Genomic DNA, 18313 nt, shown 5'->3' with positions numbered 1-18313 from the left:
CCTTGGGTGAGGATTTAAAAAAAAAAGATGGTTTGTAAGTTGATAAGCAGGTAATTAACATTTAACATTCAGCCATGCTTATTAATGAAATTATTTCCATTGTCTTCATTAATTATTAGAGAATTTCAGAAAAATTTTTGGGAGGAAAAAGGCAAGATTATCAACCACAATATTAACCCTTTTGGATTTCATGGTATGTTTATTTTTACCCATGGGAGAAGGAAAAATATGTGAACAAGATTCATAACCACAGGGAGTATGTGAGCCAAGCATGTCAAACTCAAAGGCTATCATGAGCCAAATAAACAAGGAATGCGGTCCACGGCCCCAAAGTTGACTTGCTAGATGTAAGTGCTTTTTTGAATTGCTTCCTTAATGGTAGCCAGGTTTTCTACTCTCTCCACCACGATGGCCCTTAGGGAAGGGTAAGGTTAAAGTCTCTGCTAGGAAGGTAGAGAATATGGGGAAGTGGGAAGGGAAAGGAAAGATAGGGTCAGGGGTCAGCTGCTAGGTCCTCGACACCCCTCCCCCTCTGCTTTGGGCTTTACCTTAGAGGACAGGCTTGGTAAAATAGGAATGGACTGTTAGGTGTGGTGTGAGGGAGGCTGCAAGGAGAGTCCTGGTCATGTCCAACATGGCCCTTCACTCTTTTAAAGTGTACAGTTCAGTGATTTTTACTGTATTCACAAGGTTGTGCAGCCATCCCCACTTTCTAATTCTGTGTTATCTAAGTCTATACCTGCCGCTTCTCTTAGCTTAGCACAGCTGTGGCAGAGTGGAGCAGATAATAAGTGCAAAGGACCAGACTGATGTTTCTGTGTGTTTATTTGTTTATTTTTTTGTTGTTAATCCTCACCCAAGGATATTTTTCCCATTGATTTTTAGAGAGTGAAAGGGAAGAAGGAAAACAAAGAGGGAGAAACATCAATGTGAGAGAGATATCGATTGGTTGCCTCCTGCACGTGCCCCGACCAGGGCCAGGTATGGAACCTGCAACTCAGGTAGGTGCCTTTGACTGGGAATCGAACCCACGTCCCTTCAGTCCAAGGGCCAATGCTCTAACCACTGAGCAACTGGCAAGGGCTGTTTCTATGTATTTAATTAGGTGCTTCCATTGTTCAAAATACCCCACATTCTGCATGTATCCGAAAAGCTGGCTCTTCAGATAAAGACAAGATGTAGGTAGCCTCAGTTATGTGTGATGTATGTCAGACCTAAGATTCCATAAACACCAATCTCAGTGGAAGTAGCTGGCACATATATTTGAAGAACATATGCAGGTGTCTTTAGCATATTCATATAAATTACAAAGTAATGTGATCTGGGAACTTCTTTAGCCAAAGTTCCCTTGATTCATAATCAGAAATCCTGATTCAAAAGCAAGCCCTCCTGTCTTATCAATAGGTTGACCATTGATTAATGCACACGTTAGAGGCAGATAAAACAGGATCTCGTTCCCAGAAAATGGGATGATTTCTTGTAAATCACTTAATCGCTCCTCTGAGAAAATAGCAGGAATCAGAAGTTCCATTAACCTTGGTATCATGAGAAGAGTAAGAAACCAGCCAAAGTGTTCCATTAGGGAGTGAACAAAAGAGAGAAAAAAACAGAGGAGAGGTGGGGAGAAGAAAAAAGCATTGGGGGAGGGGTGGAGGTGATGAGAAAAGAGGGAGGAGCAGAAACCTGGCAGAGCAGCAGCTGCTACCACCTGCCTGATGCTCCACTCTGCGACAGTAGCCTGGATCATATACTTTTAGGTGATGTTTTTCTTTTTATGAAGAACAACGGCAGTTTATTTTAAGAAGTTACTAACAATGCAAAGGAGATCAATAATGTTGTAATGACTTAAAAACACCCGTATTGTTTAGCCATCCAAATGCACAAAAAATATTGTATTATTTAGCCACATAAACATTCAAAAGAATGTTTAAGGAACGAGGTTTGAAAAAGTCAGCGACACTGTATTTTGCAGTACGAGTCTGTGGCTTCTTTAGGAGCAGCTTTGTTAAAAGTCAGTCCCCAGTGGTTGGAGGCAGACCCCACCCGAATCTAAACTATAAAAGTTTCACACTAAGTTAAGACGGAGGGGCTGAGTGCTCCCGGGAGACAGTGCCAGCACCCAGGAGAAAAAGGGATAAATAACAGGTGCTTTCAAGAGCTCTGCGGGACTTTCTAATTACACTTCACTGAAGAAGCGTTGCTTTGACAAAAGTGAATTGTCATTCCCAAACAGGCAAAACCCCCCCAGAGATTCTAAAGACACATATCATGTTCTCTCATAAAAATCGTTTATTGGCACACCAGAAATGTCATTTTTTTCCAGTACAGCAGCTTCTATTCTTGCAATTCTGTGTAAACTACATGTTACAAGTCACTAGAAATCTAATTAGCAGGATGGATTTCATAAAGAACAAGGGTAACTATGAGTCTACAGCGGCCCAGCCATCGAGTCTCATTGGAGAGTAAATCAAATATCAAACTAGTGTTGCCCTGCAACAGAGGTTTTCTGCAGCCAAGAGAAACCAGGACGGACAGAAACAGGATAGCACCCATTCAATAAATTAGGTACACGTGACTAGAAAAGCTGTAACTGAGAGAACTCATCTAAACCAGGTAAGCACAAAACTAAATCAGTAGCTATTTACATATATTACTTTTTTGCCAAAACTTTAATTTGTTAGCTTTCCCATCCTACCTCTTCCCTTTTATTTGTTATTCTTGTTGTGTGTGTGTGTGTGTGTGTGTGTGTGTGTGTGTGTGTGTGTTGTTGTTGTTGTTGTTGTTGTTTTTGTGGTGAATTTCTTGGCTCACTGGCAAATATTTAGACGACTAATCAGAACATCTTTCCAGGTCCTACATTTTCTAAAATGTCATGTTAAACTAAAGAATCTGAAGGGGAACTTACATGTCAGTCTCTCTCTCGATAGAAGTAACTAGCATTATCGTTTTGCTATCACTCATAGCAATTGCATACAATTTCATTTTCTTCCAAACATTATTTGAACGACTCCAGGAAGTCAGGTTGTACATGGCAGCAGAGAGGATGGATTTTTTCATCTGTCACAGGCACAGAGAGTACATGGGGGCGAGCGTGTTTATCCTGAGAATGTGCTAAGATGGCCTAAAACCTAAGTGCCCCACTACTGAGGATGGGCCCACCTCCTTCTGGCCACTATTCCTCCCCCCTCCCCCATACATTTTTAAGGCTTAGTATCGTTGCAGCATTAACAAATAAGAATGTTGACATCGTTTCTACCAAAGAAGGGCTCTGTGATGAATGGCAGCAGGTACCCTAATTAAAATAGCACGGTTGAAAAGGCATTGAGTTGGTATGTTTCTGGTGCTGTGGCCAAAATATGTGGATTTTTAGCATCACGGCAGGGGGTTTAAAACATCTTGCCAATGAGCCTCTCTCTCCCTTGTTTACTTCCTTTCTAATTACAACAATTTGTTGTCATTTTATTTTTGGGTTGTTCTCCTAGGAGGACAGAGACCACACCTGTGTACTCACCACTGTCTCCCGTGTCTAGAATAGTGCCTGGTCCATAGGAGGCTCTCAATCAAAAACGTGTATTAAAGAAATGAACCAAATTGTTAAGTGCCCTGGTCTGCTTATGTCTGGAGACTTTCCAGTTTCATTCAATGACCCGCGTTCTGGCCTGTCCTAATGACCCAGCTATTCTAACAGTCCTACCCACGGTGTAGCTGTGTAGCTGATACTTTTGTGCTTCAAAGAATAGGAAAACTTTTCAAAGCTACCTTCACTCTGTCCACCTCCCAAAGATCAGCTATGCAGAGCTAACACTGCACGAGAGGTGGCAGGACAAGGACATTCTAGGAGGTAAACTGCAGGCTCCAAATTCAGCTCATTCTTCCCTACCTCTCCCTACAACCTCTGACAGAAAGCTGAAGAAAACAAGTTATCAGGGGAATTTCCTCTTGGCAGGGCCAGTTCCATATGTCACTGATAACATGATCAGCAGGGAAACACAATGTAACTCACCCACATAAAAATGAAGTTAACTAAAAGCAAAATCTGAAAGAGGAAACGAAGTGACACGTGGGTTGTCTGGGTCCTTCGCTGGATGGAATTGCTGCACATGGGCGTGAACGCAGGCATTATAGCAATAGAGAGGTTGGAAGGGAAGGGGCGGAGCTGTGGGGTGTAAAGACCATAGAGGACCAGCTTTGCTCTCCTCCTTCTCCCTCTCCTTCCAGCTCTCTGGCATCCCATCAAGCTCTGGCTGAGCACCTTGCAGTTGCTTCTCAGGTGGAGGTAAGAGCAGGCAGCTGGCGCCTCCACAGCACGTCCTTAGGCTATTGATGCTCTGCTGGAGTAGAAGTCAGGGACTGGGAGCCCGGTGTGAAGTGTGACCTGGGGGAAGAGACTGTGAGTCTTGGAGGCATAGCAGCACCCCCGCCCCCCTCCCCCTGCACCCTCCTTCCCAGGGCACAGGGGGTGTGTTCCTAATTCCAAAGGGATCTGGTCACTCTTCTTTAACCCATACTCTAGAGCATGTTGAAGAGAATTGCAGTAGAATTCTGCCTGTGCTGGGAACCTAGTCATCATGGTGGGTTCCCAGATCCTGGAGACACTTGATACTATGATTCTGGAGAAATTGTGTTTCTTATGACTAAAGACCCAGGCATTGATCTGCAAAGCCTGTTGGCCACATTGTAGTGATCACTGCCAAATCCATGGTTAGAGAACAGATAAGCAGACAACCCTTCCGTTATTACTTGTCCACTAGTTATTCCAATGATGGTAAACCTTTCCGTTGGGGATTGCATAGATGATTGTCAGGTGTGAAGAAATATGGGCACTTAACACAATTTCACTGATTTCTGTCCAACCTCATACCGCAATGGACAAGGCTAGAATCACTTTGCACAGTACTGCCATCATTTCCATTCTTGTCCTCATCTTCCCCAGCCCAAGAGCCTTGATCTAAAGATACTCAGAGCAGCTAAAACTGTGGAAAACTTTGAGGTTTTCCAAGGCTCATTTCTAGGGTATTTTATGGTTTCCTTTTTTCCAATGTAGAGGCTGAACTTGATAGATTAGATTTCAGCCTCCCAGAAAAATTCAACTAGTTGCAGGAGGGCAGAGGTCACTGGGCTGGTATCACTTCAACTGTACATCCTGATAAACAACAATGGATTTTTTAAATAGCTCCCAAGACTGGTTCTGAGTAGAGCAAAAATTACCTGCAGTATTTTGATTCTTAAGTCCTATCTTAAGGTAGCCATTTGCTGAGTGAGATTAACGCTGACAATGAGAGTTCTAGCTCAAGAGAGAAATGAAAGCCCAAGTCCTAGCTGTGGCTGGCGGGGCCCACCCCTTCCTGATCATTTCTCCCACTGCCCCCAACCCCAGTGGCCTTTTCTTGCCTGGTGAGGCCCCTCAGGCCTTAGAAACTTTGCTCTGGCTGTTCCCTCTGCCTGGAAAGCCCCACATAGCTCCCTCCCTCACCCCCTTCAAGGCTCAGCTCACCTGTGACTGCATCAAGGCCTACCCACACTGACTACCCTGTTTAAGACCACAACACCCTCCAACCCCAGCACTCTTGATCCCCTTCCCCTACCTCTGTCTTTGCTCCCTCTCACTGACTGCCTTCACACACACTCTATAATGAACATGGTAATTGTGCTTACTTGTTGTCTGTCTCCTACAACTAGAGTGTGAGCTCTAGGAGGGCAAGATTTTTATCTGTTTTTGTTTTTGCTGATGAATAATACTTATAATAGTGCCTCACAGTAAAGGCACTCAACATATATTTGTTGAATGAACGAATGAGAAGGATCTGTTGTTTTCCTATCTACACTAATAAAAGAGTAAGATGCAAATTGACTGTATCTTTGCGATGCCCACCAGCCAATCAGGAGTGAGTATGCAAATTAACCAAAAAAGATGGTGGGTTAATTTGCATACACAGGTGCTGAGCGGCCAGGGACGGGGTTGGACACAGGCGTTCCACCCTGTCCCAGCCACTCCGGGCCTCTGGGCAGCGTGCGAAGGCAGAAAGGCGACTCCAGGCCCAAGCAATGTTGGTGCCGGCAGCCAGGGGAAGGAAGGCCCATTCTTGCATGAATCTTCATGCATCGGGCCTCTAGTTCACAATAAATCAGAAATAACTACTTTTTGGGGGAAGGGACTGTTTTCCATCCCCATAAATCAAGTAAGAGTGCAGAGAAGATGCTCAAAATTTCTGATAACGGTGCTAATAGTTCAGTCTTACACCCTCTCTTCTCAGGCACTCATGGGACTGCACGAGGCACTTGTTTTCATGCCAGCTGGTCCAGGAGTTTCATTTCTACTAAAGATGAAACCAGGGCTCAGAGGAACAATCATTAGCAAACCAGGAATAGAATTCAAGTTTCCCAGTTGCTGTTAACTCGACTGTGTCCAAGTAGAACAAAGGGGCTTAGGCTGGTTCGGGAGCATGTCAGCTGTCAATGTTGACCCCTTTCCCTCCTCCTTTCCTACCTGTCTGGGTCTGGACCTGACACCGTCAGCTGCCCTCTCTCAGGGGTGGACTTGCCTACCCACGGGCAGCCCAGAAGCAGAGCGAGCAGAAGCCACTTCTGCACTCATGGCGCGCTGCTGACCTGCACGTTCCTGTTGAGGCTCACTGCCGGGAAGAAGAGGCCCTCCATGTTCTCGAAGGCGATGGGCCCTTGCTGTTCATCGTTGATAAAAAATGTCAAGGTTTTCCTGTTTAAGTCGAGCAGGACTCCGATTGTGGCCCCTTTTGCGATCCCTCCCTCAGTTCTGTGAAAACAACAACAACAAAAAGCAATTGGGTTTCCCTTGCCTGTCATCGTGCTGGGAGCTCCCCGTTTGTGTGGTTAAGTGTTCCTTGACTTGTTTACAAGTAGTGTCTCCTCCCTCCCAGGAGCCTTTTAAGACAGGCCCCTCCTCCCTAATCACTTCTCTTTACACGAAATGTTAATATCACAGATACATTGTGTATCTATTTATGTGTGGATGCATATCTGTGCTTTATATATTAAAAGGGTATACTGCTTACTCCCCCAAAGCAATTTTCATGGCCTTGGGGGAAGTATGGCCCCTGCTGAGAACGGATGGGTTCAACAGCGCTGCTCTGCTGTTGCTGAGGGTGACCTCATTCACACAGGGTCACCACCACCGACGGCTCAGCAAACAAAGCATTGAAGACCAAGAAAGAGAGTAGCCGTTGGGCCGGCTGAGTTCTGCCCGCAGCTGTGTCCTACACGCTGCACAGGGGGTGTGGATTCAGCCTCACTTAATCAAGAGGGACTTAATTTAAAAATCAAAATAGAGAAGAATTTAAGCCGAATTTAAACATATGCATGAAAAATTGGATTTGGGGCCTTAGGCTACCCTTTAAATAGAAAAATTCATTCCAGAAAGATGGTAACTTTGCATGTTGCATCTGCATTGAGAAGTTGGAGGCTCTCTATAAAGTGACAACATCGAAGAAGGGGGCTCTCCCCTGTAAGAGATGGAGTGATTTTAAAGAATCTGAACTCAAATGACATTTCACAGTGAATTGTGTCTTATGCTTCAATGGGTGGTTTCACAAACACCATTCAGCATGGATGAGCAGCTTTGTAACTTCCCCTCGTTGAGGGCTAGCAGTATTTAATTTCATCCTCCTCTCTGCAGAGCACAGACATTTAAGAGTGTTGGTCTTTCCCTCTGGCATGCAGAAGACGGACTACACATAGCTGTTAAAAGACAGGTTTATAAATTGTGTCTTGTATTCACACCTTCCACAATGACAGCACAAGTGACACGAATTTGCATGCAAGCAGGCGTGTTCAGCTTTAAGAATGTGTTTCTCTGCATAGTGTGACAGTGGCCATTATTCACCCCTTCACTTCAAAATAAAGAAGCTAAGAGGGAAAGGTAAGCATGGTACAGGGGTGGTGGATTCAGAGATCCAGTTACAGAGGGCTCCCTCCAAATGTAGGTCACTGAAGAAAACTACTTAGCTGCATCTAATGGGGTTTGACAGCAGGCTGAAATGGTATGCGTGCTCACTTAGAGAGATAGTAATACACACCAGCAAGGGAACAGGAGTTGGAGGTCCTATGATGCCCTGTCTAGAGAAGGGGCAGCAATGAGCATGCAGCGAAGGCTGAAAAGGTAGAGGCCACTATCCTACCACTGCCTCGCTCACTTTCCTTTTGATCGGACTGATTTTTTTTTTTTTTTTTTTTTTTTAAGAAACACCAATGAGAATGTATCCTGGGGAAATCATTGAGAATAAAGAGGACAGGGTCCATGAAAGATACTTATCTAAGAAATTCATAAAAAATACATTTGAGGAAGAAGACACAAACCAAATGAAAAGGAAGTCTAGGAAAACTGTCACCGTGTGGGTTAAAGCTGTCACAGTGTGGGCTTCCATTTTGGTGGTAGAGGAAAATCTAAGGAGATTGCTATGTTCTCCTTTCCCACCACACTGGGTGCTCTGAATCTGTACAATTATAAGAGACTTCTTCAAGTACAAAGCTATCCAAATTGGCATCCACAAGATTTAGTTTATTAACTCGTCTCTCTTCTGAGCAGTGGTATTGGGAATAATCATAAGAAGAGAAACAATAGCTTCTATTTTCAGATGCCTCTGATGTAGGCATTTTTGCACATTCCATTTAATCTTGGGAACATTCCTGCATGGAAAAATATTAATATCCTAATTTGGTGGATTTGAAAATGGAGGTTTAGAAAAACGAAATAACTTGTCCAAAGTGGCTTTTCTGTTAAGTGGAACTAGAGTTTAGAATCCTGGAATGTTGTCCTGTAATGGGTGTGCAGAGGGATTCTTAGTTTCTGGCCAGGGGTGGGATATTACAGCGAAGGGCCTAGGAAAGAGCTGATGTCTCTGCCATTATGTGAGCAAACAAACGAACACTGTACCCATGAGGATGTCCTCAGTTAAGACTAGCAGAACTCCTGCGCTACTTAATGAAGACCGCCTGCCCGACCTCGACCTCCACCTCCTTAATGTTGTCTATTTAATAGGTCTTTGAACTTGGGCTCTCGTTCTTGCCCAGAAGCCAACGTGAAGAAGGCTTGGTTTGGGGGCTGCAGGGTACCTGTTGGTGTGCGAGTTGTTGTGCATGAACCAGCTCCGGTTATTGTCCACATACATTGCCCAAGCTTTGTCGTCCTTTCCTAACATCACATCCTTCATCACGTCCATGCGGGCCACGCCAAAGGCAGGGTCGGGGTGGTTATCGTAGCGATCCACAGTTATCTCCCAGTAGTGGACACCCTTGGAGAAGCCGGTCTTCCCCAGTACCACCCGGTCATCATAGCTGCTGCAGGTCACAGTCAGGTTGTCGTTGGAGAAGATGATGTCCGAGTGTGCTGAGCCGGGGTCAAAAGCAAACCAGGCCACTGGGAACAACAGAAAGGAGTGGGGTTAGTAAGACGGACCCAGTGGACCCAATACCATACCAGACTCCTGGGCGGCTGAGGGGCGCTGTGTCCCATTTTCATGCTGCCATGCAGGAGGGAGGCGTCCGGGGCCAGAAGGGGCCATGAGCGAGCAGACAGGCCCCACATCCTGGGAGCTGGTACTCTCTGTGCCCAGAAGCAGACGGAGGACACCCGGCCGATTTAGCAGGGGTTACCTGGCTCAGACTGCACTCCCAAACAGGTGATCTGGGAGTGGAGTGGCATCGATTTTGGCAGGTGCAAGTCCCTTCACCCGGTGACTGGCAGACAGTACACCAGAGACATAAAGTGAGAGGGATGCGCTAAAATGCCTGTGTGACCCTGAGGCAGGGAGGCTGGGATCTAGAGTCCTAGAAGGAGGAGGGATAAAACACACTGAGACCAGGAAATATTCCTTCGGCAGAACTGCTCAAATGCAGTCATTTTGAAAATGTCCTCAGTGCTAGTGAAAGCTCAGAAAAGCTGCGACGCTGTCAGCGACATGAACGGATTTTCATGAGTGCTTGTGACGTGGACTCAGGACAGGTTGCGTCCTTTATAGCTTAAACATACAGTTTGTAGCAGGTGTTTGGGACATGAGGTGCAGATAGAACGATGTCTTTGTCCACATTGCTATGCCCCGAGTTCTAAATGCCGCCTGCCGACCACACACTCTAGAGAGAAGTCACTGCTGACTTACGGAAGCTGTGAGCCACCTCACAGGCACTGTGGTCTTTGCTATTTGTATAAGAGTAAGTTTATTTCATACCTGCCAACAGCTTTTTAATGTCAACTGTTGTCATTCCAAGTGAAAGGCATGGGAGAGAGAAATAGGAAGCAAAATTGACATTGATAAGAAAACACAGCTCTTTTGATAGGCTAATACCAAAAAAGGGCTCAATTTTAAACTCTAGGAACAGCACACAAGTTGGTCTGACTACCCTTACCCACACTTAGCGCTCATAAAGAGTGCTTGGCATTGATGTATATGTAAGAAAACTGGCCAGAAAAAGTAATCTTTGAGGTATAAAATTAAAATACAGGTATCTTTTCCATTTTTCTAAGTATTTGAGAAGCCATTGTAATGGTATTTGAATGACAATTAGACAATTTTATTGACATAAAAGAAGCTATTGCCATTTATTTTGTGAAGAAAATTGAGCATACTGATCACAGAAGTAAAAGATAACAATTACAATAGGTATACTTGCCTAATTGAGAGTAAGGTGCAGATTGTGGCTCAAAATTGCATCCTATAAAGAGATACTACACATCAAAGCTATGAAGCAACAACCATGTTGATAAAAATTATTTGTTTACACTTAAAAAGCACCTGCTGAATAAAGTCACCAGAGGCTTGATTCATGAAAAACCAAAGCCCTTTTATGTTAGTTTATTTGATGAGTCCAAATGGCTTCTCTGCTTTTTTGAAATAAAAAGTACCTCTTTTTTTCCATTTCATAAATCCTCCTCTAATTGATTCTAAATTGTACAGCTTAAATTTTCTCCTTTTTCAAATTCAATCTTTTCCACTAAAGTTTCCACATTAAGAAGGATTACTGTTTAGAAATGAGAAAAATTTATCCCATTGAAATGGGAGAAAACACTGGATCTTGATAAAACTCCATTCTCCATCATTATTCCATGCACTTCTAACTCGGGTTAGGCCTTTGTTGTGACTGGGCCCAAGTGAAATGATACGCAGGTAACCAAACGGGAAATGTAATCTATATGCTAATAAATACATCTGATAATTATTAATAATGACACGAGTGAAATGTAATAAAAATGGCCTCATCTTCTCCTCAGATTATTTTACTACATCCTTCGCATCTAAGGAAGAGGAGGGGGATTGGTGGATGGTGGGGGTGTGAGTGATCTCAGAGATAGTTTAGAATCACCTGTGGAACTTTTCCAACTACCCCCTTTCCTTAGGATTTGGTACCCCTCCCTGCACCATGAGAAGTTGCATTGGGTGGAGGAAGCAGTTTTGTATTAACATGCTCAAAGATGTGAGAACTATGATTTCAAGTGGTTCCAGAGACTGCTTAGAAAACATGCTTTTAATGAGCACTAGGGTATCCCCTAGAGAGGATAATTTAAATTTTTTCAATTCATAAGACCCTAAAATATTAATTTGTAAAACAATTGAAGGATGATACACTAAATTAAAAGAGTTTCAGAAGAATTAAGAAGGGAACTTAGGACTAATAATTGAGTTAAAAGCAAAATTTAAAGATTTTGAACTTACTTGTTTTTGGTTACTCTGGAATGAATTTGCATACAAAAGAATAATTTTCTTCTGAGAACACATGGAGTTTTAAAACCGAATTTCATATCCAGCTTTGGAAATAAATTTGTAGAATCTCAACAGGGCTTTTAACACGTTTAAATGAATCATGCCTTTGTGCAAGTTTTTTTCAAAACAAGTTTTGTGGAATCTTTTTACACTACTTTAAACACACTGTCAAACATTCAAGATTCAACGATACAACTAGAACAGCGCAAACAGCCATCAATTACCCCGAAACCCACATTTCATTTTATTCTTGAGACAATATACATTACAAAGACTATTACAATATTCCAGTACATTAGACACAAGTGAAAAGAATTCCATAACAAAGCATGTCTGAAAGCCAGTAGTGCACAGAAAAACAATAAGAAACGTAAAAGCACAAAGGAAAAATGTCATTTTAAAGAGAGCTTGAAGTCTCCGCATCCTTTTTGCACTGTCATGCTGTGGTCTTCATTCCAGGATGTGGGATGAGCAAAAAGAATAAAATAAGAAACAAAAGAAACCTTTGGGAATGTGAAATGTGCATCATGTGTATCCATGATTACAATATAGTCCTGAAGAGATCAAATAGGTCTGCCTCGTAGATATTTAAAGTTTCCACTTGCTAGACAGTTCACTGCATGGGAACACAGGTCTAGCTTTCCTGCAGTCGGCCTAGAGCCCTGTCACAACCTGCTGGGCTGTGGGAAACCTCTGGGGAGGCCAGACTCTTCAATGACTCGGGTCTTTGGGCCTTAAGCTAGTGAAGGGCTTCTAATTCAGCTAGTGGTGGTCCTTCCCCTTTGCTTGGAAACCCACCCCCGCCAAAACCCAGCCTTGAGCACAGGCTTTTGCAGAAAATGTTTTTACTTTCTGCCCTCTGGTTTGCTTGTTTGTATGGTGCATTCTGCTGTTGGTGTGCTTTGTCTTATTTTTTTCCATAAAGATCTCTTGAGTCTATGTTTAATCAGACCATTCCAGGCGGGATGCACTGATCCAGTGCCCCAGGCATAGCTGGTTTCCTGGATACAGCAGGGTTGCAAACCTCTAAGGCCTCCCCTCAGCCAGCTCCTGTGCCGTGCTATGCCACTGCGTATGATGACAGAGCAGGATGTCCATGGTGGTACCAGCTTGTGCAAAAAGAACAACTTCACTCATCGCTTTCCAATGCCATTGTACATTGACCACAACTCGATGGTGGGGGTGGGGGGCAGGGAAAGGGGACCCTCACACCACACAAACAAGACCACCACAAAGCTCCCTGGTCCAAATGCCCCTCATATCAAAGCAGGCCACAAACATAGAGACTAGCTCATGGCCGGCTCCACGCACATGAATGGCAAATACAAAACAGCTAGTTCAGAGATGCCTTCAAGGCACAGAGATCAAGAGGAAAGGTTAGAGGAGCTCAGCTCACCCGGTGCATTGAGAGACTGTAAGGAGGAATGCAAGCTCAGCTGGTGGGGTGAGGATCGGAAATCAAAGTAGGATCTCCCGGGAAAGCTGGGCTGTAGATTTAGGGTGGAGGAGAAAGGACTCATTCTACGGAGCGGCAATCTTTCCGAAGGCACTGGAAAAGGGAGTGTCTGTTCTTCTGAATCTGTGTCTAAATGTAAGATCAATGCAAACTAGAGATCAGAAATCTGCCACCTGCCCGTGCACAGTTCCCCAAGACCTGCCTTTCAATGCATCTGTACAAAGCCTCATCCCGCCTGCTGTTGCCACAGGCTTTTCTAATCCAAATGGCTTGGGCTGGGAGGGAATTCTAGGCAGATCAGAACCCAAGACCAGGCAGAGGACATCACATACAGTTGTTTTCATTTCCCCCAATTTTTCATGGTAGAGAAAGTTTCCTTTTAATTAAATATTTTTAGAGTTGAAATTAAAAACTTTAGAGGTAAATTTTACCCAGTAGTGACCAAGGATTAATACTTCACCCTCTTCAGCTAGTTCCGAAGTTACTACCTCTTAAAGGGTTTCTACTTAGGAGGTGATGATTTTTACCAACTCCCTGCTGTTCCACATTTTCCCTCTTCCCTCCATATATAGTTTTTTCCATTTCAAAATGGATGACTTTTCTATACCAGCACACTCGAGACTTGCTCTTCGGATAGGCGAGGAAAATAGGGCTGACATTGCAGGAGTCTTACCTTTGTTTCTGAGTTATGATCAGACCCTAGGGATGCCCCTTGAACATCTCTGGTTCTCTAATAATAAACAAACTGTGGGCATTGGTGAGGTGAATTGGTGGCACAAAAAGGTCTTTATTTTTAGATAGTCAGGTCTGGTGTGAAGACCACCATTATACTAGAGAAAGGACTTATAAATTACTTGATCTGGCTTTAGAAGGGCTTGGGAGGTAGTTTCTCTAAATTACTAAATTCACTCCTTTCTCTTTTGTCAATCAATAACTGGTTCTTTGCAAGTTGGGTGGTCTGGGCAGAGATTGATGTTTTACCAAATGGGGCTTTCTTAGAACACAGTTTGATAGTCATAAATTAGCAACTACACATGACATGATGGTAAGAGTCAGTGTCTAAAACCAACCAGGAACTTTCTTCCCATTGAAAAAGTAATTTTACTTCAATGGCCAGAGGGTGTTCTTGAGGATATTTTTCTGGTTTGAGCCTGCTTTGAACACATCCTTTATCCTGTGAAAATGCTATTATGTTCAAGCAAAAATAAGGGGAGTGCATGTTTGTGGAATATGATCTTCCTTGAAGGGCTTAGAACAGGGGCCCTGGTGGGTTTTCATTTTAATATTGTCAAAAGTCGCCTCGTTTTCATTTCTGAACCTAGAATATGAAAGTTAGCTTTTTAGGCTTTAGACTTATTCTTGAGGGGATTTTTTTTTTTTAAAAGTATAAACCAGATCCCAGAGAAAAGGAATTGCTGTTTATAGACATAACACATCATGGTTCCAATGAGAATATATTAAAATTTTCCTCTACCTAAACTTTATATGGTTTGGATGATTTGACATATAGGATCATTTCTTTGTTCAGAAATAGTAAATCAGAATTAATTCCTGTTATAATTGTCTCAAGGGGAAATTAGTCTTTTAGTTTAATGGGAAAATTTGAAAAACAACAATACAGCACCACAAACTGATGTGGACTTCTTTTAGGGAGAAAAGGCATTTACAGTGATATTCTTGTCAAAGAAAGATCTTTTATTGAAAAAAATCTGTGGTAACAATCGATTTATTATATCGAAAATAATTGTTGCTTTAAAAATTAAGAGAAAGGGCATATATAGTAAAATTAATTTCAGAGTATATCAGAACCCCAAGTAATCATCTGAAAATCAGTGAAAAGATATGTACTGAATCCTGACCTTGGGAACATATATGAGCCCATCATGGATTGTACTTACCTTTTCTATTCTTAGCACCAGGAAGAAAAACTTAGAGTTGGTGAGGATACCACTCCATGGGGTGAGGACTGAGGGTAGCTATCATTATTTATGGGATTAATAACTCAACACTAAAATAGTACTGTCTTTCTATCCTTTCATGTGGATCCATTGTTTATTGATGACTCAGTTTTCCTTGACTCCTCTCATTCTTTTTTTTTTTTTTTTAATATATTTTATTGATTTTTTACAGAGAGGAAAGGAGAGGGATAGAGAGTTAGAAACATCGATGAGAGAGATACATCGATCAGCTGCCTCCTGCACACCTCCCACTGGGGATGTGCCCGCAACCAAGGCACATGCCCTTGACCGGAATCGAACCCGGGACCCTTGAGTCCACAGGCCGACGCTCTATCCACTGAGCCAAACCGGTTAGGCGATTCCTCTCATTCTTGAAGTATGCCCTCTACTCAGGCAAGATTATTTAATAACCACATTATCCAACTGTCCATTTCTGTCTTTGAGTTTTTCCCACATATGGCCACCCACACCCTACCAGCTGGGCTCTTACCCCATGTTCTCTAAGGAGCATCTCAAATGAATTACGAGAGAGAGCACATTCCACATGAATGTCTTTATGCCCATCCCCATGAGCACATAGGGCAAATGTTTAATCTGCTGCCTATGAACCATCTATGCCACTTGATATTATCTTAAGTTGCAGGAGTCTTAGAGGGAAGACACATTGTGGTAACATCTGAGGAGCAATCATCAAACTCTACCTTGACCCCCTGCATTAAGAAACTCATCACCCCAGGGCAGCCTATTGGTGTGTAGTTATTGCTTATATTGGTTTGGAAATGCCTCTTTGGGAGCTCCAGTCATCATTTGTAGCATTACTACCTGGGACCACACAGAACAGATCACTAGGTCTTCAAGTATTTGAAGGCGGTCACCAATCCCCTTTAATTCTTTCCTTTTTCTGGGATAAGTAGAATCTATTTCTGATCTGCCTTCTATGGTAAGGTTTTCAAAGCTTTAATCTTGTTTAAAGACATGAACCAAAGACAATAAGACAATATTGGGAACTGTATGCCACTCCCTTGTTTGGTCAAATCACATAACTCACATTGTGCATACACACAGCTAGACGTGTGTATTTTGTGTTGTAGCATGGGATGCAGGAAGTATGTACATCTCACTTCCCCCCTCCCTTCAAAGCACAAATATTGAGACCTGAAAAGGCTTCTTAGCCATTAGTATTCTATTAGTCAAGACAAATGGGAACGAGATTATCTTTTTCGCCCCCCAGAATACATGATGCAAAGCCATATTTTAATTCATAGCTAATATCCAGGATGATTATCAGTGGTTTTTAGCATGTAGACCACTAGAGAAAGACAAGTAGATCCTTAAAAGGCTTTATGTTCCTGTCATGTTTCATCCCATGCAGTGTTCCTGTCTGCTAAGTAAAAGCAGTTTAACAGGAAAGAGCAATGAAAAACAGTATGGCAGCTGAATACTGGTGTGACCACTCTAGGCATATCTGTGACACTGGGATGGGGACTGTGTTCATAATGGGAATAGGTCAGGACACTTTCCATCAGCTTTGACATGGACCATCATTTTCCTCTTGCCCTTGTCTGGACTGCTTTCCCTTCTCACTTGGGGTTGCAGGATCAAGAATTATCAAAGCAAAGTTCGGCTGGTGGACCTCATTTATTGCCTACTGACTTTTGGGTTTGAGGTGAAAAAAGAATGTCTGGGTGGTACTTCTGTTTGGATAACTGTATTTCTTTGATTCATTAGCTAACATTTATTGAACACCTACCTTATGCCAAACATTGTATTAGAACTAAGTAGCCAGGAAACATGAACTGGCAGGAAAGCTGACCATAGAAAAAGAATAATTTAGTGAAAGTCTGTGTTTATAGTATTGATTCATTTTTCACTCTTCTGAGGGTAGAGCTTCTTGACTGATTCTAACATATACAAAATACTAAAGATTTCTATGGACATCATAGACTATTGTGGAAGTGTAAAGTACAGTAATGGAGGTGTAATTTTTGAAATTCAAAGAGGAAAGGCAAACTGACAGGGTATCCTTCTGAGAGTGTGTGCTACTCCAGCTGCTTCTGTGCCCTGGTGGATTCCTGGTTGTCTCTCTGTCTGCTAGTGAACAGCTTGGTAACTTCAGCAGCCCTGGGGCACTGGCCCAGCGAGATGGCTGCATTTCAGAGAGCAGTAAAGCAAGGAAGGTCACTAAGGATGGCACGAGCAGCATTAAAGGTGAGTTTCAGTTCAATTTTAAGTCAGCTGGAAAAGAATTTGCATTTGTTGGGAAGATTTTTAAAAGAGAGAAAGAAATGAATGAAGGAGGTCAAGTTTCCTTCAATGGCCTAATAAGTATCCAGAGTCACAGTGATGTCCACTGGTATATAATTTACAGGGGAAGGTGGTATTTTAAGTGTTCGTAAGTGTGGCATTAATTGCAGTTGAGAAATGAGAAACAAATCTGTTTTTGAAACCTTTTATAAGAACAAATGGAACAGCCTCTTACTGCCACTGGGACAGCTGCATACTTTGTCCCCAAGTCCTCCACTCCAATTTACAATACCATGGCATTATCTATAAGGAACTGTCATCAGAAGAACTAAAAATTCCTATATTTAAACAGATAAAAAAGGTTCCAAAGGACTAACCTGCTCCAAAAGAGTGTCAACTGCAAAGCACATTCCTCAGAACAAAAAATAGGGTCTGGATCCAATTCGGCCCAATGGAAAACTTCAGGAAGTTCCATGGGACATCACGGATGTTATCAGAATTAAAAGGAACCAAGTGTCTCTCCTTCCTGGGCTCTGAGACCTGTCATCATGCCTTTCACCTTGGACGTTATAAAATCTACCCAAATTTGTTCCGATAGGATGTACCTCCCATGAGGATTTTGCCCTGAAAATGCATGTTCTCCCAACTAAATTATGTTGGGAGAGGCTTTAGGAAAAGCAAAACAGAGGCATAGGAAAAGTATCTACAGTGAACCTTACTTTTCCTGATGCGATCCCTTTCCAGCTGCCTCCTATTAGTGTTGAAACTTCAGTATCACAGGCAGACCTCTAAGACCCAGGAAGATGCTCTGAGGAGGTGGGAGCTGTCTACACCTGTTCATAGCATTTTCTGAAGTAGTTAATAGCTTTCAGGAGTAATTTTGAAGAGAGAAGCCACAGGGAAAAAAATCACAGAGGGTACTTATT

At 42.8% G+C, this 18313-nt stretch overlaps 1 protein-coding gene across 12 annotated transcripts in view; it reads right to left on the bottom strand.

The window, feature by feature from the left end:
* Positions 1-2269: 2269 nt before the first annotated feature.
* TRIM9 (tripartite motif containing 9) overlaps positions 2270-18313 on the bottom strand; it is a 96811-nt gene continuing 80767 nt past the window's right edge. For 2 of the 12 annotated variants that reach the window (XM_080664201.1, XM_080664200.1), the window contains 6 exons: positions 13126-13314; positions 10642-10683; positions 10200-10223; positions 9142-9391; positions 6610-6772; positions 2270-4375 (listed from right to left, as the gene is read on the bottom strand). In XM_080664201.1, the coding sequence (XP_080520327.1) occupies positions 4313-4375; positions 6610-6772; positions 9142-9391; positions 10200-10223; positions 10642-10683; positions 13126-13314 (731 nt within the window). In that variant the 3' untranslated portion in view covers positions 2270-4312. Of the gene's footprint in view, positions 4376-6609; positions 6773-9087; positions 9392-10199; positions 10224-10641; positions 10684-13125; positions 13315-18313 lie in introns of all 12 variants that reach the window. The other 10 variants (XM_080664194.1, XM_080664199.1, XM_080664202.1 and 7 more) reach the window with 6 other exon arrangements.

The sequence above is a fragment of the Plecotus auritus genome (genome assembly GCF_963455305.1).
Source record: "Plecotus auritus genome assembly, chromosome: 1".
In the NCBI taxonomy this organism is placed as follows: Eukaryota; Metazoa; Chordata; class Mammalia; order Chiroptera; family Vespertilionidae; genus Plecotus; species Plecotus auritus.
The sequence above is the reverse complement of the archived record's forward strand: the minus strand, read 5'-3'. Positions and strand labels throughout refer to the sequence as shown.